This window comes from Eublepharis macularius, chromosome 2 (assembly GCF_028583425.1).
Source record: "Eublepharis macularius isolate TG4126 chromosome 2, MPM_Emac_v1.0, whole genome shotgun sequence".
NCBI classification, from domain to species: Eukaryota; Metazoa; Chordata; class Lepidosauria; order Squamata; family Eublepharidae; genus Eublepharis; species Eublepharis macularius.
In genome coordinates this window covers 203,053,086-203,076,300 of record NC_072791.1, presented here as the reverse complement: position 1 = coordinate 203,076,300, position 23,215 = coordinate 203,053,086, and the positions used below count along the sequence as shown (strand labels likewise).

Here is a 23,215-nt window from a genome sequence, read left to right as displayed (position 1 = left end):
ATTTCTTAATTCATATGGATAGGGGAGAGTTGTATGCTAAAGAAACCAGTCTATGAACAGGACATGTTAAAGTAAATGGGATCATAAACAATGGCAGAAAAATCAGTACCTAAGAAAGCAACAGGTGGAGACAGATGAAAGCACATGGAAAGAACTCAGGGCTGAGGCTATAAATGACGCTCGGCAGACTGGGACTGTGGTACAACAGGTTGCATAGAATAGTATTCTGTCACCGTTGTATTCTATACATTTCTATTTTATTTGGTTGCAATGCACACGTGCCAAGTGGGAGTCCTGCAAAGATTTGCAGAGGAGATATCCCACCGTCCCTTCTGTCTGTTCCCCCCCGCCCTGCTATCTTTTCTCCCTTCCACCCCTCTCCATAATTTACTTCCCCAGGGCAATTCCTACGTTAAAACAAGTTTGTATGTCTGCTTTTCATGCTGTCTCCATGGGGGTTTTAATCCTCAATTATTTTGTCCTTTGACCTCGGATATTTTTGTTTTTGTGCTTTATTTACCTGGAGGCCAACCCAACTTTGCAGATATACCTTAGCTCTGGGAGCTGTGTCCCCTCTTTTGGATTTTTAAAATCTCAGTTGGGGCTACCTATTGCTATTAGACATGACAGGGCTGCATACCATGTTAACTGGAAAACAACACATTTATAATTTCATACACTGCCAATACAATCAGTCATTCTATCAGCACAAAAACTATTAAGAAACTGCCTTTTGGAGGAGGCTAAGGGAAATTTCACTAGATCATAGGTGCACGCAGCCAGGCAGACCCATGTTGTGGTCTCTATGCTCCCCACACACCCCTTTCTCACTGTATCCTGGCTCTGGGACATGGCAACCGTAACCAGACTGGGCCACAATTGCTTTAGATTAAGGGCTACTCTTCAACTTTAGATTCTCTACTTGGAAACCTATTTCTCAAAGTCAGTTAGGAAGGACATCATAGAGAAACTGCCTGCTGTACCCATAGAGAACTTGAAGCCTTCAGATGGTCACTATTTGCATTCTGCAGACAAAAGCCACGGACATGCCATTCATATGTTACATTTCCTAACTACAAATTATGACAAAACTCTGAGGTTATAGAAAATGACATGTGATGAGGTCAATCCCAGGCACTCTGCCTACAGGGTATCTGATAAACACTAAATTGTGAAGAATGCAAGTTTGTAAAGATTTAAGCCAGTGTTTGATTCTTTTAAAATGCTGACATTAACTGATTTACCTCTTAAACTGAGGTTTGAGCTAGTTGCTGGTCATATCAAAACAAATTCTATACACAGGCTACATCTAATGGAAAGATGGCAAACTTGCATTTTTTAGGGAAGCCCGCATTTGACAAGAGCCAAACTTCAACATACTGTGGAAATTGAAGGAATCTTGTACAAGTCAACTCCTGCAACACTGAACAATGCAGAACTAATAACTACATGAAACTAGTAAAGGAGAGAGGCATGACCAACCAGGGCACTTTATTGTAAACATCTGAACAAGACAGGTTTGAGATTGCAGTTGTCAATAAATTTTGGTTGTCATTACATTTTCTATCTGTTATTTGCATGCTGCATCTTTCATCTTACAGAGATTAGATGGTCAACACTAGTCATCCTGTAAAACAAAAAAACCAATTCACCAATCTACTTACATGAAGAATTAACATTATTGGGGGAGGGAGGGGGTCACTCTTCTACTGCTCTGCTCCTTAGCACTCATCCCACCTTCTGCACAATTAATCTATCCCATACTTAGCAGTTCTCTCTGGTTGATGCTCAACCCAGTGCAGACAGGAATAGCATCTTCCCTTTCTTAGCCACAAAGGGCCAGCAGCTCTTTGACACTTGGGGAGGAAAAGGAGAAGAAAAGATGCACTCACCCCACTTTATTTTCTGTTGGGCAGTGATGAGATGCATGCAGCTTGGCCGTGTCCCCATTTTACAAGAATGAAAGCGAGCATAGGTGCTGTTTTTCACTCAGATGTCTGGAGATAATAGCAAATTGCAATCCAGAAATGGGCTCTAATACAGCCATTTTAAACATCTCCATCCCAGATAAATAATTTGTAAAACATCTTAGCGCCAGTTGTACATGCAGAAGCCTACAACTCCATACCACCCACAGTTAAGTTTATGGTTGAGTAGGGATAGCAAAGTGATGCTGACTGACAAGGTGCCAATAAGTAGTGTGGAAACACCATCCTATCTTCACTTATATGCAGAGAGATTTTGACTTTAAAAACTGAGTTCTAAATATATGGGGGATTTGGGGTTGGCTCCAACTAGCTTTTCCACTGGTAAAAAAAAAAGAGGTCTCCCCTTTGAATATAATGCTTGGGATCATGGGAACTGCACAGACAACAGGTGGGACAGGAGCTGTAGTAAAGACAGAGATTAAGTGAGATCGAGATTGAAACTGGTTGAATCCAATCCCATATTTAACATTAAAGAACAAGGAAACAGCTAACTAGAAAGAAAGAATTCATTCTTGAAGAAAAACTATTACCTGAATAATCATTTGGAGGGGCATCTTGTGCTATCATGTTCCAGATGAGTTATCAGTTTCCTTGCCTGAAATTCAGTAAAGCAAATTAGCAAGGTTACTGGCTGAAAACATGCAATTCTCAATTGAGTTCTTAGAACATGAAATCTATTGCTATGTACTATTTTATTAATTTCAAATGTAAATTACTTTAAATGTAAATTAAGAAAAGCTCAGGATCATAGCCTAAGGGCCAGCTCCCATTAAATGACCCGTTTATGATGGCTTGCTGGATGTCTGGTCAAAATTGCTCAAAAGATTTGCTAATCTAATACAGTCAAGACAGCACTTATGAACATGAAATTCAGGATGGCCTTTTAGAAAACCTGATTTCAATAAACACGTGGTAGGCTGTTAAATAACTTCAGTACGACGACCAGTATTTTCTAATGATCATTCTAAAAAAAATTCTAAGTATCACTCCCAGTTGCAGTTATCAGCCAGATAAAGCTTTCACTGGGTCATTCACAATTGTGTAGCTTAGAAGCATAACAATACATTTTGCACATTAGCACAACTTTGTATTTACATATTTTTTGGGCAGTTCCAAAATGTTATGTTGTACTAGAACATTGGTTCTCAAAGGCCTAAACCTATTGAAGTACTCAGGACTCACTTACAAAGTAACTTTCTTCCTCTTCCAACATAAAATGCAGAATCTCACATCAGTTAATACTGAACCAACATCATATATTCCAATAGCCAAGGGTGCCACCATCTGTGGATACTTAAATCCACAGATTGAGACCTCATCAACACATTTTTTTCCAAATTTTGGGGACTTCCCCAGATCTGCAGAAAACTCTGAAACCTTTAAAAAAATGGAAGAGGGTGTTCCAAAAAATCTCAAAACACAGAGACAACTGTCTCCCAGTAGCATCCTGGCAGGGCAAAACTCTGATGCTGCTGAAGCCAGACAGGTTGGAGAGGAGTACTAAATACAAAAAGCCGGGAATCCACCAGTTAACCAAATCTTATTATTAAATATAAGTGAAAAGTGCAGGTGCAAACAGTGTAAACAGTATACAATAGCAATAAATGAATATAAATATGAATGCAATTTCAGTTCATCAAAGTCCATATACAAAATCCATAAATAATCCACAATGGGAGATCCGGAGGTAGGAGAAAGCTGTGCCAGGATACCAGGTAAGTAGACCACAGTCCACGCAAGGGTAGAAGATGAGTGTGCCGACGGGCAGATGCGTGCATAGATTTTCCAGTTCCCGTTTCGTGTTGAAAACACTTCTTCTTAGGCACAATGAACATGGACTATAATAATTATAAAGTCTTTAATAAGTCTATAAATCACAATGATCAGTATACAGTGAAAATCAATAAATCTGTTAATCGCAGGGCAAAGTTCTCCCGGTCACAAACACTCCTAGATCATGTCTTTTACTGTAAGGTTATCCATGGACAGATGCTCAGTAGGGTGGGGAACCCATTTTAAACAAGACCAATTAGTTAAAGCGATAAGCGCTTCCCCGGTCTAAAAGGGACCATCTAGCAAACATACAGAAGTAAAAGACATGATCTAGGAGTGTTTGCACTTTGCGCTTATATTTATTAATATTTGGTTAACTGGTGGATTCCCAGCTTTTTGTATTCAGTGCTATCTACTATCCGGGTTTGTCTCCCCCACTCTTGGTAGCAGGTTGGAGAGGAGGGCAACCTGCAAAAATCACCTGAAGGGAATTTCATCTTCCCCACACCACTTATTCTTCCACAATGGCAGTAACTCCTCCAGACTGCCCATCCCATCTTTGCTGCAGGCAGGCAGGGTGGGGGGGTTGTTGCTGTTAATGAGGCAGCAAAATCGCAGATGAGTGGGGGAAATCACCCCTGCCATCACCATTGAGGCATGGAAGCTGGGGGCAGCCTGAGGGAGTTGTCTCTGCTGTGCTAGAAAATGCAGAGCAGGGAGGAATCGCCCCCACCCCCACCCCTCGGTGATTCCTGCAGGTTCCCGCTTATTTTTCTTATTTTGTATCTATACTTATAAGCATCACTGAGTAAGAGGCTGTATTTCACGGCCGTTTTACACATTACGCAGAGGCAAACCAGTTTACCATTGTGGCTCACAGGGCCATCCAGTTCCAACTCATTCCATCCCCACTTCCCCTCTCCTGGTCTTTCAACGGCCACCGGCAACACAGTTGTATCCTCCTTTGGGTCCCAACCTACTGTTTGAGAACCACTGTACTGAAGGAGCTTACCAAGTTGTTTTCTAACGGGCTGAGAAATCCACATCTTGTCAAGTTGAGATTTCTTCCATGACCTGCAAGTCAAAGAGATTGTTCTTACCTTGTCCAGAAAAGGGATGCTCTTAATTCATGAAAAGTGTTAGAGACAAACCTTACCTATTCTTATTCCCCTTCCTTTCAGGTCTAAATGCTAGACCTATGACCTTGGGTCAACTCAAGTAGCTATGACTCAGGGAGGCTCCAACTCGTGAAGAACTCTTGCTAGACTTTCTTCGATATTTCAGCAGTGAAAGGTAGTTTTAACTAGCAGCTCTCCAAAAGCTCACTATCAGCACAGTATATTATTGCTTTCACTTTTCTGGAAGTTGTAGCTGGTGCTGTGCTGTTGCTGCCTTGTCATTCTTTAATTATGCTGACTGGTCCACATACACAACAGGCTGCAGAAGTCCTGTCTGAGTTTCCTGCGATCCACACTTTGGCTAAGAAACACATCCTAGAGTCTTTAAAGCTGGTTAAGCACTGTCCTCAGCTTACACTTCTCCACATTTGCGTCAAAGAACTAGGTCTAAGTCACTGGCACCAACAGGCAGTTTGCAGATTTCATATTGAGGAATTGCAAAACAAGAGTAAGACACTACATAATTAAATTAAATTGTTTTCCTATATGGCTGTTGTGAATTCCATGGTAGACACTGTCAAAATTCCCCTTCCCCCCACCCCAGACATACACACTAGGAACAAATTAAGTCCCTCAAACCCATTTTCTGGTTCTGCCCCTGCAATCAATAGTAGCCCTGGAAGTGATGATTGAGGTCTATTCTGTCCTTGCAGACAAAGTTGCACCGTATGGCTTAGTAATGTGAAGATTCCGTATCACAACATCAAACTGATACCCGTTTGACAAGTTTTGGCTATTTGGATATAAACAATCTGCCACATGGGGCAAATTCTGGATAGTGAGATATAAATGTTTTATATAAACCTCCATCTCCTGAAACCAGAAAGGATACTGAAAGGCCAGCCACCTACTTTTTCACCTTCATACTATTATGTATGATCATGTTCAGTGCATACCTTGCACAAAGTTAAATGAGATTTCACCACAGCATTCTATACCCAACAACCTTGACAGTGTGCCTAAACAGGCCAGAATCAAAACCATCAGATTTCAGACCCCATTTTCTATAAATCTAACATAGATTGGTTGAAATTACAACAGATCAAGGTGAATATTTTATGTCTGGCAATCCATTCCTATACTGGAATTAGGTTTACCTTCATACTGTTCATTGGCCTAGAGAAGAAGTAACAAGATGAGAAATTCCAGCATCATACTGGCAAGGGTCTGAGTTTCTTCTACTCACTGTGCCCTACTCTTCTGGATGTGTACTGACAGAAAGCACTGCTCTGGCAATAGTTGAAAGAGAAGTCTGATCGGATTGAGAAGGATAGCAAATTAGTAGGGAACATAGTTGTATGCAAATTTGGGTAAGTGAAGGAGCAAACACACCCACTATCATGAAGTTCTGACACATCACTCTGATGCATTAAAAAAAAATCTTAAATTTTATTCTAGTCACAAGACTCGCTGTTTGCAACAAATACATCATGTTCAGCCAGTTTCTATTCCTAGGCCATGAAGCAATCAGTTTTCACTTCACCTTCAAGGCTGATGCTCAGCACATTAGGTGTGTGAAGTAGATTTGTTGGTTTGCCCATAGTCAGAAAGTGTATACTTGTTCCAAGGGATTTGGAGGGATCGTGACTGAGCTGCAACCTGGTTCCAAGTAGAGGGCAGTCAGAACCGCATGCAGTAGAAATATTAACCATTATATTTAATGGTTAAGTATAATAACCCATTTTAGGGCAGAATAAATGAAACTATATAGTTGTAAGCTAAGTAACAGACCAAGGCTATTTGCTTGTAAATTTTAATTCAATGTTTGCGTACTTGGGGTGGGGTGGGGGTTAAGCCTTAACAGCATTAAAAGGCAGAAGCCTGTTCTGCCAGTGCTTAAGGGCCGATGCACCTCTTGCATATATCAATGAAATTAGAGGCAAATTGAATAAAGCTTAAAAGAACTTTCATACTAATTTACTTGGAAGGCTTAAACTAATAAACAAGAGCTACAAATTATATGCACACGCCAGAAGTATTTGGAATTTTCTTTTGAAAATAAAGCTTTTTTATCATTCACAAGCACTAGTTTAAATGACTCAGTCCTAGTTATACGGCTAAACAAGCTTTAATGCAAACATCTTGCCCCTCCCTTTGCATGTGCAACTCATTTCTTTTGGTTGGTTACATATGCAGAAAAACTAAAATTTTTAAACGATTCAGCAGTTTCACAAGTTTAAACTAATACAAGATTATAATGCACTGATTTTTTTCCTAGCAAGAATATACCCTAAAACTACATTTCTTTATTTAAAGAAGTTTAAGAAAGAAAAAAAACTGAGCTACACAAGAATTGAAAAATTAAAAGTTCCTTAATTATTTTTAATTTCTGGTACCACTACCACAAATTTACAGGGCAATATACCTGATTTTATAAAGAAAAAGACAAAGCTACAACAACAAATTAAAAAAGAAGTCAGGAATGTACATCTAAACACTACATTGCATTAAATCAATAGCTGCACTCTTTGCAAACTGTGGCTATGACAGTCTTTAAGAAGGGTTTCCTGTTTAAGCTGCAGTAACTTTTCTGACTATGGTTCATCGCTCCTTCTGTGGAAGATTTTACAGTTCCTCTAATGCATTTGGGACGACTGTCTCAAAGTAACCTGCAGCTTTCCTGACAACTCCTCGCTCTCTCCTGCTAAGAACTGTAGCCTGTTGAATACAGGATAAGAAAAGGATTACTCTCAATGAAACACTGTGTACTCTTCATATACAATACTGATTTATAACATACCTACCCTTATCCTGCTACGTTTTATTAGAATCTTCTTCCACCATAGCCCCCACTTCCTCCTCCAGATCCATATCCACCTGCAAACAGAGTACTTATTTCAGCACAGGGAAACAAGTGCTATTTCAATACTATTTTAGTCAATGTATATTTACCACCATAGGGACTGCCTGAGCTTCTGCCACCAAAGCTGCCACCTCCTTTCATGGGTCCATAGTTTGATGGCTGCTGTCCACTGTAACTGCCAAATTCATTATAGTTTCCACTACCACCGTAGTTGCCTGAGGAGGAAATGATTATTTTAATTTCTTATGATCATTTAGGCTATATTTTTCTTTGCAGATTTTAAATCACAACTCATTCAGATTTAATTAAAAAAGCAGTACCACAAGCATCTCAATATACAACACACGCTTTTCACAGCTCTGAATTTACTGTATGCACATAATGAACTTACTGGATAGGATTAATTATTGTAATGACTGCCAAGAACATTCATTCATTCATTCATTCATTCATTCATTCATTCATTCATTCATTCATTCATTCTATCTATCTATCTATCTATCTATCTATCTATCTATCTATCTATCTATCTATCTATCTATCTATCTATCTATCTATCTATCTATCTATCTATCTATCTATCTATCTATCTATCTATCTATCTATCTATCTGATCTTGTATCCTATTTCAATCTTGCCGATGTTCATATGGGAAAAAAGCAGTTTATTCTTACTGGGCTGTATCCTACCAACTTTTCCATTGACAAAAGACAGGAGGAGCCTCAAAAGGCATGCTGGGGATCACGGGGTCCATGTGAGCAAAAGCCACATGGCTACAATGAGGAGGGGAAGTGGGAAAGGTTAAGCAGATAGTACAGGCAGGATCCAACATGTTATTCCCTTTCTTTTGGTCTCCTTAAATCTTTAGAGTTCTAAGAATCTCAACATAACAGTTTTGAAACTCCTGGATAAAACATGAACAAAATTAAAAATTCTGGGAGCTCAAATAGTTCTTTAGTATCTCAATGTGAAGATTCTAGCACAACCTCCTTTAGCTGGGACCTTCTGTCATCCCTCTTCTGGATACTCCCAGCTCCTGCCTTCTTGTACCTATTCTTGACCTTTACACCAGAGGAAGGCTGTATTCCACTGGGAACTATTTCTGAGCGTCCTTCCTATCTGCTCCTTCCGTACTCCCATACTTCCCAAATCTACGTCCTGCACATAGACAGCTACAAAGAGAAACAGCTGTTCCTCCTGTCTCCTCACAAATACAGAGGCAGGAGAAAGCTAACACAGCCCACTGCTCCTCTGGAAGCTCCTGCAAATAAAGCATGTACATGGACACGGCTTTCAGGAAGATATATTAGACAGTCTTATGATTTAAACAAAAGCTTATTGAATGAATATTGTACAATGAATCTGGCTAGAGCTATAATACCATTTTCCCTCATGTTTGTATGGAGGGATGTTATTAGCGCAGTTCTTTAAACAAGGCAATTCTTAGACCTGGCCTGGAGAAAGAAAAGACCTCTCGGGTCAATGCAATTCCAAAGAGTTCAGTGTTTGGTTTTGACTTGAGGCCAAACACTGCGTAACATTCTTAAGTCTTGAAGTGATTTAATTAAGGTGGCAGACTGAAGACCTAAACCTTTACCTACCCTACTCAGATTTGATTAAGAAGTTACATGATGTAACTGAAAGTTCTTACCACTGAAGTTTCCTCCTTCGTTGTAACCATCATAGCCGCCACCTCCTCCGCCATACCCACTGCTTGGGCTTCCATAGCTTGGGCTACTACCATAGCCTCCTCTGCTACCATATCCAGGACCACCTCCATAGTTCCCACCACCTTGAGACATATCAATTGAGATGATAAAATGTATTACTCTTGCAACAAGCCACTTCATCATTTAGCTTCTTCCAAGTATCTATAATCTGTAAGACTGTATTGTAGAAAAGAAATCTAATACATATAATATAAAGACTGTGACTAGTATAAGAGGCATATTATATCAAAAAGGCTTCCATGAGGTTGCAATGAAGTTAAGGAGATGCTGAAGCAAAGTTACTGGAGGACTCTTGTAGTCACTGTATACTGACTAAAATGAATAAAAACAATTTTCACTTTGGGCCTAATGCATTTTCTAATTTAAGGATTGATTCTTATTAAGCATATACATTATTTGCGTACTGAGAGATGATCATTCAACTGATAATTATTGCATTGTAGGTGTTATATGGGGTGTTACATGTACTGTTCATTTACTGTTTCACAACTGGATACTCAGGAAACATGAGCAACCTTTAAAATGCTAAATAAGTGGACTAAAGAGCTCCTATCTTTTGGTTATTTATGCAGATCAAATAAGTGTTTTCCAAATGTATCTTGGGTGCAGTAAAACAATACAGAAATCAATTGTTTTATTTTTAGATGCATGAAAGACAATTTCTCTTAATGCCTTGATTTCTTTATGAGTTGTCAGCTGTCCTTTCATATTGATCATTTTAAGATATATTTGTCAGACTGACTCAAAGAACTATTAATGTTTGGAAGAGCTTTCTTTTACTGTATCTTTGGTTCCTCTTAAATCAGCTCCAATCTAAGTGACATTGACAGTATTCTGCTTACCATCACCAAAGCCATTGTATCCATCGCCACTTCCATAACTTCCCCTGCTGCCTCCACCACCGCCACCACCTCCACTACCATAGCCTCCTAAATCAGAACAAAAAGTTAAAATACCAGAACTGTCCAGGAATTTAACACAATGCTTTTTAAAGGGGCGTTGGGTAGAAATCCAGCATACATTTACCTCGGCTACTAAAGCTTCCACCTCGGCCACCAAAGCTTCCACCACTGCCTCCAAAGTTTCCACGACCCATGAAGTTGCCTGAACTGCTTCCACGATCTTAAAAAAAAAAAGGGGGGGGGGACAGTATTTTTTTGTAATGAATGAAAGTTACTATCGTCACCACCAAAATTGTTACACATTGAGCTGTTATGTAAAAAACTCACTTCTCTGAGCAGTTGCTGTCTGCATTTCTTGCTTGGAGAGAGCTTTTTTCACTTCACAGTTATGCCCATTAATAGTATGGTATTTCTGAACTAAAAAAAAATTCAAAATGACCATCAGAAAGACACACAGACTTTTAATAATCATGTATGCATAGCTGTATTACTATTTATATTCATTGGTCATTTTTCTTTCTTTCCTCCAACACTAAAAGCAACTCATATAACAGTTTAATATACTATATAAAATTAAGCAGCAGCATTAGAAGCCAGCTAAATGATGGGAAAGTCTTGGTAAAACAGTAAGTCTCCACCTGTTGACAAAAAGAGTAGGAATATTTCTTGGTTGGTCTCCCTGGGAAGGACGTTCAACAAAGAGTATGATGGCAGAATGAGCCCTGTTCTACACCCTGAGAAGGAAGGTATATGAAGAAAATTAATTTCTCCACATCCTGAGGAAGGAGAAGGAAAACACATAGGAGAAAGTGCTCCCTTAAGTATGAAGGAACTAGACTATTTAGGGATTTATAGCTGACAATAAGCATCTTGAATTGCAACCAAAAACAAATATGAAGCTTTATTCCTACATCAAATTTCCTGTTCAGGAACAAATACTATGCAGCAGGAGCATTTATTTAAAACATCCTTATACTGTTTTCCCAAAAGTTCAAATTTGTCTAGCTAACACGCATAAAGCAGGAAATCATAGAAACGCTGCCAGAAAATAAACCAAGGAGACACCAATCTGACAAAGAAATGTTTTATATTCTTTGCAGAAACTGAGGAGAACATTTCCTCAACAGCTTCCGGAAGGAGATTCCACACTATACACAACACTTCTAGCTACCACCATTCCTTCCTGACATGACAGCATTGCAAGACCTGCTGCCCCAGTCTTAATTGGCACATGAGCCAATGCAAAGAAAGGTGAAACAGTAAGAGCTGCAGAAGTCTGCACAACACAAGAATGATACTACATACCAACAATTTTGTCAACTGTATCATGATCATCAAATGTCACAAAAGCAAAGCCTCTTTTCTTCCCACTCTGCCTGTCTTCCATTACTTCTATGGTTTCAATCTTGCCATATTTTTCGAAATATTCTCTTAAATTATATTCTTCTGTGTCTTCTTTAATTCCCCCAACAAATATTTTCTTCACTGTTAAGTGGGCACCAGGTTTCACAGAATCCTGTAAAATCCCAAGTTACATTTAGCCGTCTTGCAAAGAAGCATATTTAAAACAAATTAAAATTATACAAAGAGTTTATAAATCTATACTTTACAATTCAAAGCATATTTACTTACTTCTCTGGAAACTGCTCTCTTTGGTTCCACCACACGTCCATCAACCTTATGTGGTCGAGCTGCCATTGCAGCATCTACCTCTTCCACGCAAGAATAGGTCACAAACCCAAAGCCACGGGAACGTTTTGTCTGAGGGTCTCTCATCACCTATAATAAATGTAAATTTTCAACTTAGAAACTGTTGGGGTTTTTTTTAATTCCGAATTTGGATCTCAATATTCACAAAAACTCTATCTGTGGCCTTCTCCTTCTTGCTGGAGCCCTCTGAGTCTTCTGAAGATGTGCTCCTGAGAACCCACAGGTGAGGCCTGGCCAACTGCCAATGGAGGGGAGAAATCATCCTTGTTGAGTGAGATCTTGCACCATCTGTATAAAGCCACCAAATTGGGGTGTTCTGGCAAGGCCCTTTCAAGCTGCAGCTCTCCCCTTCCCTCATGCCATTTCCAAAGGTTTACAAATCTTTAGGAATAATTTTTCAAGGAGAGATGGCAAAGATTTCTTCTGGAAACTCCACCCCTTTCACGATTCATAATAAACAAGTTTAAGTTTTAGAGTAAATAGATGGATGTTGTGATCACTTACCACACAGTCTGTGAGCGTGCCCCATGTTTCAAAGTGTTCCCTTAAACTATCATCCGTAGTTTCAAAGCTTAGGCCACCAATAAACAGCTTCCTCAACTGTTCTGGTTCCTTAGGATCTTGGCCCTGAAACAAGGAAAGTGTTCATATACAGCATTATATGCACACTGTTGCTGTAAACTCAACAATTTATGTGTTCTCATGTTACTTATTGTCAAAAGCAGGCCTTTTTTCCCAATCAACACCTCAACATGATGGAACAAAATTTTCAAACCCTTGATTAGCAGCTAACAAATACTCTCGGTCAAAGCAAGCTAAAAGGAAGGGGCTTTTCCAACTTCACCTCCCTTTCCATTAGAACAGCTGGCCATTCATATAGTCTGAAGAAAGGGACCAGGTGACAGCCAGATGGAAGGGATCTTGTTCTCTCCCCTTCTCTTGTAGAATGGCTCGTGCTACTGATGCAAGTATTGCTGCTATCCAGGGCTGCTATCCCCTGCTGTGGCAGGGAATTCCCTGCCCCCCTCCACTCACCTGGCCAGTGGGAGGGCACATGTCATTTTCCTCTGCAATGGGTGGCCATGCGAACATGCGCAAGTTCCTGCTGCCCTCTCATCCACCGAGTTTGGCCCCGGGGGTCCTGGCACGCCTACTGTTATCCTATGCACACTTACTTCAAAGTAACCATGTTTAGAATTAGGCAGTCAAGCAAATTTACTCCTCAGTCCTGGACGTATTGTGTTAAGCAGTGTGGTATAAATCCAAATCTGTTTTGTTAGGAAGATGATGAGATGAGCCTCATCCAGGCATATGTACAAGTATCATAGAGTTCAGCAGACCTTGCTTCTTAGCAGAATGTGCACAAGACTGCAGCTCTATGTGTTTGTGTACAGTTTTAGATTTTTATGCTTTTGGCTAAGTCAATCAAGTTTCTCCCATTAAAGGTGTCATTTCAATGTGTTGTTCAGGTAAAGCAGCAAAGGAAAAATGTACTTATTTTATTCTAGCAGATACTTAAGGATTCTGATTAAAAAACTAGCCTTTGAATTATCCTTTTCTAGTTACTGAACATTACTATTTTTTTATTTATATAAGAACAAGTGGTTTCAGAACAAGTGACAACAGTCAGCCTCATTTAACCTTGTAAAATTCTAAATAATTTGGCCACATTATTTAGATTTAAAGCTGTGATATTTTTATAAAACACATTCCCATTATGGATATTTGATTATAGTTCAGAAACCACATTACTGCATGCACATGCAGAGGGCACCTCTGTATGTTACCTAACCATGTTTTCAAAAGCTGTAGAACAAGCCTCTACAGTAAATTAATACCCCAGCGTAGTGTACAACATTCCACACTGTAGATGGAACATTTCTGCTCCACAAAACAGCATGATTAAGTACATTTTCTTACACATTTTATGATATTGTTTTCTTTTTTAAGCTTTATTTACTAAAGATACTGTCAGTAGCATTATGTCTTTTATAATCTACTTTTGCCTATTTTTGTTAAGAGTGCACAGATACTGTATAGAGAGAGCTATTACTTAGTGATTATATTAAATAACTTAGGTGAATTAATATATAGGTAGAAACTGCATGCTTTTTTTACAGGAGATATGCAAGGTAGACTGGATGCGAGTTTAAAGTTTATAAATTGAAATGCTATAATTCTTGGAAATATAAAAACTTCTCTTTTCTCATGGTACAATCTTTTAATCATATGGTTAGAATCTCTCCCTTTAAAGCAAGTCAGCTAATGTAAGGATTCTCAGACAGTAACCACATTTTAACATCTCACGACCATTTTGTTTATTAGTCTTTGGAAACAGCGCAGTTTTCTGAATTAAACTTGCACCACACATGTACTCAGCTTGGAGACTCTCACAAAGCTATAGATTTCTTTGACTAACAGTCCATCTTGCCTCAGTGAGCTTATGATAAAAATGAGAGCAAATTCTTAAGTGTCTAAAACTGATACTTAAAAAATTATAAAATTTATATAAGCTTCCAGACTTGCAAGACGCAGCAGTCAATCCCATAACAAAACTATGGGTTGCCAGAAAAAAGTACAACGGCCTTTCAGTAGCAACATTTTACAGACCACCCTGATATTATTATTAGAGGAGAAATAAATCCTAGAGTACACTGTTGGAATACCAAACATCCTTCTTATCTACACAGTTCCAAGAAACTTTATTCTTCTCTAGCAGGGATTTTATGGCAATTTTTCTGGAACACTAGGAGCTTCACGGTAATATCCTGATAACCAGCCAGGGTGGTATGTTTGTTTATTTACTCACTTTTATAGCTTGCCTTTCTTGCTGAGACTCAAGACAGATTATAGCATAGTGGTTAGTACGTCTGACTAGGATCTGAGAGATCCAAGGTTCAAATCTCCACTCTGCCATGGAAGCTTGAAGACTTTGGGCTTCAAGCTTTCTCAGCTTAACCTGCCTCTCAGGCTGGTTGTTGTCAAGAAAAAATGAAGAGGGATAGAACGTTGTAAGCTGCTTTGGGTCCCCATTGGGATGAAAAGTGGGGTGTTAATGCAAATAGAATAAAATTCTTCTTCCCCAAGGGATCCTCTATCTAAGAATAGACTGTCTGCAAATGCTCTTCCATCAACTCCTTCTCCGTCTCCTCGCCTTGCGGTCCTCTGCCACGTACTGGTGCATTCCAGGTGGAGAATCTTCCAACCAGGGTAGGTACCTGTCCCTCCCCAGCTGGCATGTCGCTCTGCGGCACCCCACTTGCTTCCTGCCGCCGTCCCGTGCTGGGTCCAGCGTGAGTTCAGGGCCGCTGCCAACCAGGGTGGGGTACCACTCTCTTGTCCATGAGTGCCTCAGCACCATGCGGTTCTGCGGGGTCTTTTGGTAGTCCTTCAGGTTTCTCAGGGACTCCTGTATCTGCTCCGTCTGCCATGGTGCAGGTAGCAGGCTTCAGGGCTCTGGCTCTGAAGGCAAGGTTGGGATTCCAGCCAAAATGTCAGGCCCCTCCTCCTCCCTCAGAGTGGGAAGATAGAGTGAAAGCTGAGGTGGAAAAGGAGGGGGAGATGGTGCCCAAAGACGAATTGGAACAAAATGAAAGTGGAGGCTGGTACAGGCAAGGGAAACTGTACATTCCAGCGAGTTTGCGGGGTGAAGTACTAAAGAGTTTTCATGATGTAAAATTAGCTGGATATTTCGATTATTTGAAAACCCTGCATCTTGTTCAAAGACAGTTTTGGTGGCCTAAAATGAGGCAGGATGTGTCTCAATATGTATCATTCTGCCAAGTGTGCTTGATGGGGAAAACCAAGGGGAGGAAACCTCCTGGATTATTACGACCTTTGGAAACTCCAGCCAGACCCTGGGCCACCATATCCATGGATTTTATTACAGCCCTACCCTCCTCTAAGGGAAAGATGTAATTCTAGTGGTGGTGGATCTGTTTTCGAAACAAGCGCACTTCATTCCATCTGCTAAGCTGCCATCTGCCAAAAAGTTAGCGACGCTGTTCAGGCAGCACGTGGTGTGCTTACATTCATTTCCAAGCAAGGTCATCTCTGACTGGGGGGGTCACAGTTCGTAGCTAAGTTCTAGAAGTTAATGAAGGTGGCGGGGATTGAACAAGGGCTAAGCGCCGCCTATCATCCCAAAACCGACGGACAAACCGAAAGGGTTAATCAGGTGCTGGAGCAATTCCTGAGATGTTATATTAATTACCAACAAGACGACTGAACCGAATTCCTGGTTTCTGCAGAATATTGTTACAGTAACAATATATATAGCTCCATGGGGGCCTCCCCCTTTAAAATTGCCCAGAGGTTTGAGGGCAAGCCCCTGCCGTTCCTGACTGACACTGAGAAAACGCAGGGTGGGGGGACCTGGCTGAATGGTGGACTACATTAATGAATCGGTGGGAAGTAATTCAAAAGACTCTGAACAAAGCTAAAGAGGATTATAAAAAGCATGCAGATCACAAACGATTCCCCCACCCCCGGACGTGAAAGTGGGAGACCGTGTATATATCTCCACTAGGAATCTGCGGCGGGAACAACCAAGCAGAAAACTGGGTGGAAATTTGTAGGACCGTTTGAGATGCTTCAAATTATCAATGATGAGACTGTGGAATTAAAACTGCCAAAGAACCTAAGACACATCCACCCTGTCATTTTATTTCAGCCTCCTGAAGAGAGCTCCCTGCCCTGACGTGTGGCATCTGGACCCGGGGGTCCCCCCCCCCTGTAGATGGTCAACCTCACTACAAAATTGAGGATATTTTAGACTCTAAATGGAAACGCGGAGAATTATACTATTTAGTCCAATGTGTCCATTTTAATAAGAGTAACAAGTGGATCAAAGCTTCTGATGTGAATGCTCCTAAGCTTGTATGTAGGTTTCATAAGAAATACCCTGGAAAGCTGGGAGGTTAAAGGAGTCTTTGGGGGAGCAGAATGTCAGATAAGCCCCATAACTGCCATGTGTTAAATGTCTTATTGTGTCTGTCATGCTAGCTGGATTAATATGCCTCTGAGAACATGCAGAGTAAAACCTGTTTTGCTGAAGGATTGCTAGTTACTTATCTTGCAGGTGTTTTCGTAACAGTTTCCTGGCACGCCTGAGAAAGTGACCTTGAAGTACAGCAGAGACTGCATCGAACTTCTAAGAAACTGAGCAACGCTCAGCCTTTCCCTCCTCCCTTCTTCCCAGGCTCTGCAAGCCAAAATCCTAACGGACTTTCTTCCTTACTGGGGGAGCAGGCGGGGACTTTGCCCTATAATTAACCTTGCTTTGCCATCCTGAGCCATTCCAGCCAATGGTCCTGTCTGACTATCTTGATACTGGTATTTCTCTTCAATAAAGTAACTTTAACTCATACACCTGAGTGATGCAGTGAAGTCCTTGGAAATTTACCTGGCAAGACCTGACACTATACTGCAAAGATTCCATACAGGACCACATCATAACAAATAAAATAAATTTTAAAACGTGGAGAAATTACAGCTATTATTCCTGTCTTGCAGAAACAGGGCTTTCTCCAGTGCCTATACCATTCACTGATCTATAGCCATATGAAGGATAGTTCTGCCTTGTAGCAACAAGTTGTGGTCCCTGACAACTTTACAGGTATTCTATAGCGCAAAACCTGTAATCGTTTTAGAAATGGTGACACAGGACACATATCATTCAGGTGAGTTCAGTAAAATTCAAGTGTTTATAAGGAATAGTGCCTTAAAGCATTAATATTGTGATGTGAGAATAAGTTAAAACATTCTCATTCAGCTAGTGGGATGTGTGTGTTCAGGATCTAAGCACATGCTTGCTACTGAAAATTCCTTTCATCCAGTGTCTGAAAAGTCATGGTTTCACATAGTTTTATCTTTATTGACAGTTGCATTATAACTCATGTTTCAAGAAAATGAACTTGTTTCTCAAAAGCAGGTTTGTTGGTAAATATCTCTAAAACATTTTGTAATAAAAATGATTCAGAATGCTAGCCCATTCACGGCAGCATTTCATTTAACGACAGGAATAAAGGTGTATCTAGGTTGCATCACTTCAGATTGGAGATGAGGACTCATGAAGCTGAATGCTCCTCCACACCCACAAAATCCTCCACACAGGGAAACTAGGTACATAAGGGTGAAAGGTTCTTATTTATCTCAGCCTTCTATGCCATGTTTTTCTGTGGAAAGAGAGTCACGAGAGTTCCTGCCTACAGTTTGAAGTGGTGCAGCTCTCTTACTCGTCTATCACCACAGTGAGAAGCTGACAATAAACTGGAAATTAAAGTGGATTATTTTAACTGCTCAGGCAAACATCTAGATCAGAAAGTCATTTCTATCTTGCTCCTTAGTGCATTTTAACCTACCTTTAATTATTATCTTAAGGTGAAGTGCCTTCTGTAGAGTTTGACAATACTGATCTTAAGTATTAGTTGTCACAGGAACACAATTTATGCATAAGAAATTAGTGGCTTATTAAAGATATCCCAAACTAGTGGGAGGAATGAAAAGCAGAATATAGTAAAGTAGAAGAAAATAATATAGTGTGGGTTTGAGCCACATGTGAAGCAACCAGAGCAGCGGACAGCGTGCATCTAGGCAAGAATTGTGTGAGAAAACTAGAAAAATAAAATATTCCACCTGTGAAGATCTTCTTCCCCTCCTCTTGTAATCTTCAGCCTCTCTCTCCTCCTTACACGCCATTTTGGGAGGGTGGTCTGACTCAGTTGCTCCTCTTAACCTAGGTAACAAGTAGTACGAGTAATTTACCCGTCTCTGAAGGTCTTTTTCTTACTCTCGTACAAAATAAGGGGACATTCTAATGTTAATGGAGCAAATACAGGTAGCCATCTAGTTTAAGGGATGGCACTGTATAAGACAATAAAGGGGGGTGGTAGCTTTCTTTTCAAGCCACGTTTAGAAAGATGAAATTCAAGACTTATGGATTATCTTGCAAGCAATAGCTAGCAAGAAAGGTGACTCCTGAATAGGTCAGATATAGTCTCATGGTACCACTATTTTTAAAGTAAGTTTTAACTACTGTAGTACATACTGTGGGTCTAACATGAATACACTGCTGTCTGCTACAAAATTATACTAAACAGCTACCCAACTAAGCTTTATTCAAATAGGTTTAAACCATACAACATTTGAATAAAGTTGTTTCCACACCTCAATGTAGGACGGTTGTTCTGTGATAATCCATTTACTCTTGCTAATTATGTAGGTGATAGGAGCAAAGCCCAGCTGGGATAGGCAGAGAAACAGAGAATGCAAGCCTTGAAACACTGCACAAGAGCAAGCCCCAACAGATCCCACATGGATGGTTATAGCCACAAGTATCCCAATTAGAGCCTTATGTCGCTAATAGCAATTACAGCTCTTTAGACGCACAGTCTTAAGTTGTTGCTTTCTGTTTGACAAGATCACTTGCTGATGCTTAAGGAACTTGATAACATTTAGGGAATTAAAAAAAACACTTCTAGGGTTTATATGCAAACCTCGTAAGTGTTTCTGATCTGCTAGGAATTATCTTGCTTGTCATATCTTGTATGACAGGAATTCTTTATTAAAATATTTGCTCAGAAAGAATGCTTATAGTTTTAATGAAGCAACATGTGCTATTTATTGTAAGCTTCCAGTCTATATGCCCAAAGGTTCTAATACAGGGTATTATGGGGCTTTTATGGTTAGCTTTTACTCAGTTCTAGTAACTGTATTTCAAGATAAAGCTTAATATTGTATAGCAAATCATCCATTCTTCCATGCAAATACATTATAAAACTGTAATGGATCATGATTTTGAAAAAAAAGTGCTACTTTTTATATGATTGTAGTTATCAAATGTGGTTTAATTTTTAATGTAATTAAGCTCACATTCAGGAAGTCTTGGGATGGGAAAATATGCACTTCTAAAACCTCAAAATATTTTACAAAAGTCCTATTGATTTCTATTTCACATCATGGGTTTAGAACTGGCTTTAAGTTAAATACCATCTTCCACATGGTACTCTGAAACTGCATAGGAGCAGGCTGTGATGATACTTATTTGCTGATTAAGTTTCACTAGTCAATGGGACTTGATACTAAGTTATGTTCAGGATTCAGGGAGGCACAATTTGATAACAAATTATTAAAGAATCACGAAAAGACCCGGTTGCTCACATGCCCAAGAAAATAGTGCATTCACTGGTTTCAGCATTTAGAAGCTAATGGGGGGGATGAACATAAACAGGGGACATCTAAAAGAATGTCAAAACCCCTGATCAAAAAAAGTAGAAATGATTTCCATTCTCTACTATGGGTACTGGGTGCCATACGTAAATGGAAGTCACTCAGGACACCAGAACTCACTGAATCCACAGGATCACTGCATATATTGAACAGCAGGATTTGAGACCAGTGGCACCTTAAAGACTACCAACATTTTCAGTTGGCTTTCAAGAGTCAGAGCTCCCTTCTTCAGACACCTTCCTTCTTTAACATATGAAAGTAGTTACCTTTAGCCCTTGTGTATGTGTTGAACCAGATTTAATTTTAGGGTAATTAAGCTCATATTTGGGAAGTCTTCAAGTGGTAAAATATGCACTTCTAAATCCTCAAAATAAACGGCCTATTGATTTCTAGTTCATGTGGATTTAGGAATGGGGTGAAGTTAAATAGCATCTTACAGAATTTGTGTGTGTTTACCCGCATGTTTACCCAGAGGCCCCCCTGAATGCTGTGAGATGGATCCCAAGTAAGTGTGTAATTTCTAGTTACGGTTTAAAACCTGCCCCCCCCCCAAAAAACTTGGCCTCCCTTTAACCCGTCTTCCCCCGCCAGATTGTGTTATATTTGAATTTAAATTCTAGGTTTTTTAAAAAATAGTGCGCGAAACAAAGGTATTCTTCCCTCTAAAGTGTTTATGAGGTGAACGTGTAGGGATGAGGGGGGGGGAGCGAAGAAGAGGCGGGCTTGTCAAAAGGCCAGCGTGGGGGAAGGGGGTGAGATAATAACTGCCCTGTGGCCTTACAAGAGGCCACCCGGCCCGCCTTCTCTACTACGGCTGGTCTCCCTCAGCCCGAGCCTCTCTCCCCGTATGCAGAGGCACAATGGCGGCCAAAGCCAGTCTGGCTTCCTCCGCCGCTCGGGCGCCATTTCACAGAATCCGTTGGCGGCAGCGCCCGGGCGATAGCGGGAAGGACCGAGCCAGCCAATCGCCCACCCTGCTACGAGCGGCCCCCCTCCCCCCCCAGTCTGGCGCGCGCGCTTCACCCCCGCCCCTCCCGCCAACTGCAGGGCCCGCGGCCGGCCTGCCTCTCATCCCGCGCGACGCCAGCCGTTACCTCCATTTTGTGACTGGCTTTTGCCTCCTTCAGCCTCAATATGGAGCCCGGAGAGGAAGAGAGGAGGCGGGGCGGGGTCAGAGGAAAGCGGGACACGTGAGAGGAAGGCGGCCTCCACTGGAAACTACGGCGGCTAGAGGGGGAGGGGGAGGGGGGGAGAATGATGAGCGGCCTCGAGCGGGAGGCAGGCGGGGAGGTGCGTTGCGGTGGATCGCTGGAAGCCCGTGGAGGCCTGAAGCCTCGCTCTGTGGGATTCTCTGCTCCCCACCCCGTCTTCCTTTCGAAGAAGACTGTGAGGTGGGCTGATCCATTCAGAAAGCAAAAACACAATCCGTGTATATATATATCTCCTAACAATATATGTTTGATTCTAATAAAAGAGGGGTGTGTGTGTGTATATCCTAACAATATATACATACACATTTTATACACACACAACGCACACACACTCCCCCACCTACCTCTCCTAACAATGCATACATATATACATACACTTATTTATATATATATATATATATATATATATATATATATATATATATATATATATATATATATATATATATATATATATATATATATATATATATATATATATATATATATATATATACACACACATTTTATATATACATATAAAATGATATATGTTGTGTTTTATTTAGAGAGATGTATATATGTATATACATATACATGTATACAGGCTGGATATACAACATACATAATTTGTCATTTTTAGTCTGCATTTCTCACTGAGACTCAAGACGTTACACAGTGTGAGATTGTTACAGTCGCTATCAAGAGAACTTCCATAAACAATGCCATAGGGTAAACAGATAAAAGTTCTCAAAGACATACCATTAGCATGAATCCAATAATAGGTGATATATAATAAATTATATATGATACGTACAGGATTTATGTCATTTGTAGTCCGCTTTTCTTACTGAGACTCGAGGTGGATTACACTGTGTGAGAGAGATTAGCACAGTCAATATCAAGAACATTTCCATAAACAATGCCATAGGGTAAACATACAAGTTCACAAAGACATTGCATTAGCAGGAATCCAATAATCCTCAAACAGGTGATATGTAAATTATATATGATATGTATAGGATTGATCTATGTCTCTAAGGTGCCACTGGACTCAAATCCCATTGTTCTACTGCAGACCAATATGGCTATCTACCTGAAACTATATAACACTATGCAAGATTTTGAGTTCTTCAAAATGCTGTATTAGGCCAGAAAACTTGAATGTACCCTGTTGTGTCTCAAATGTTGCATTGCCAGAGGAATTTGGCCATACATTTTATGAAGCAGTAGAGTAGCTCTCCACCCTCAAACTGAGAATAAAATTGTTTGTTTGTTTTTTGCTGAGGATGACCTATTGGCTGCCTTGAAACAGGATACTTTCTAATTGGTTTGGAAGAAAACTTTAGATGAGAAACTGCCACTAGTCAGTATGATGACAGCTAATCTTATCTTGGGTAACTCATAGACACATTTGATTATAGTCCTAATATTTAAAAATATTTAAAAAGGGGTCCAGATTGGATCCATGCTGCTATTGGCCAATTATCCTTCTTTCTTCATTGTGAATGCTGTACTACTTTTAGGAAACTTTTGGACTGGATGGAATCCAAAGCTGTGCTGGGTCATCAGCAGATTGGTTTCAAACAGGTCCCCTTGACTTATGGCTACTGCCTAGTCCTCTACGATCTGGCTGAGAAATATTCGTCCTTTTAAAGCAGGTGATTATATTGGCCTTTATTGATCTTAAAAGGAGCCTTTGGCTCTATAAA

General features: G+C 40.2%; 1 protein-coding gene across 4 annotated transcripts; it reads right to left on the bottom strand.

Moving 5' to 3' along the window:
• Positions 1–1,461: 1,461 nt before the first annotated feature.
• HNRNPA3 (heterogeneous nuclear ribonucleoprotein A3) lies at positions 1,462–21,509 on the bottom strand. 4 transcript variants are annotated; one of them, XR_008596496.1, is made up of 15 exons: positions 21,408–21,509; positions 18,721–18,820; positions 12,589–12,711; positions 12,007–12,153; positions 11,680–11,890; positions 10,702–10,791; positions 10,499–10,594; positions 10,315–10,401; positions 9,394–9,534; positions 7,832–7,957; positions 7,680–7,756; positions 4,774–4,835; positions 2,519–2,583; positions 1,893–1,997; positions 1,462–1,627 (listed from the first exon to the last, which is right to left on the bottom strand). XR_008596496.1 is itself a non-coding variant. In XM_054970702.1 (12 exons), the coding sequence occupies exons 2-11, from the start codon at positions 18,781–18,783 to the stop codon at positions 7,704–7,706; spliced, it is 1,137 nt and encodes a 378-aa protein (XP_054826677.1). In that variant the 5' UTR covers positions 18,784–18,820; positions 21,408–21,509; the 3' UTR covers positions 6,305–7,597; positions 7,684–7,703. The 4 variants fall into 4 exon arrangements, 2 of the variants coding, with proteins under 2 accessions (XP_054826677.1, XP_054826678.1); XR_008596497.1 differs by lacking the exon at positions 1,893–1,997; XM_054970702.1 differs by lacking the exons at positions 1,462–1,627; positions 1,893–1,997; positions 2,519–2,583; positions 4,774–4,835 and adding an exon at positions 6,305–7,597 and having other exon boundaries at positions 7,684–7,756.
• Positions 21,510–23,215: the final 1,706 nt, after the last annotated feature.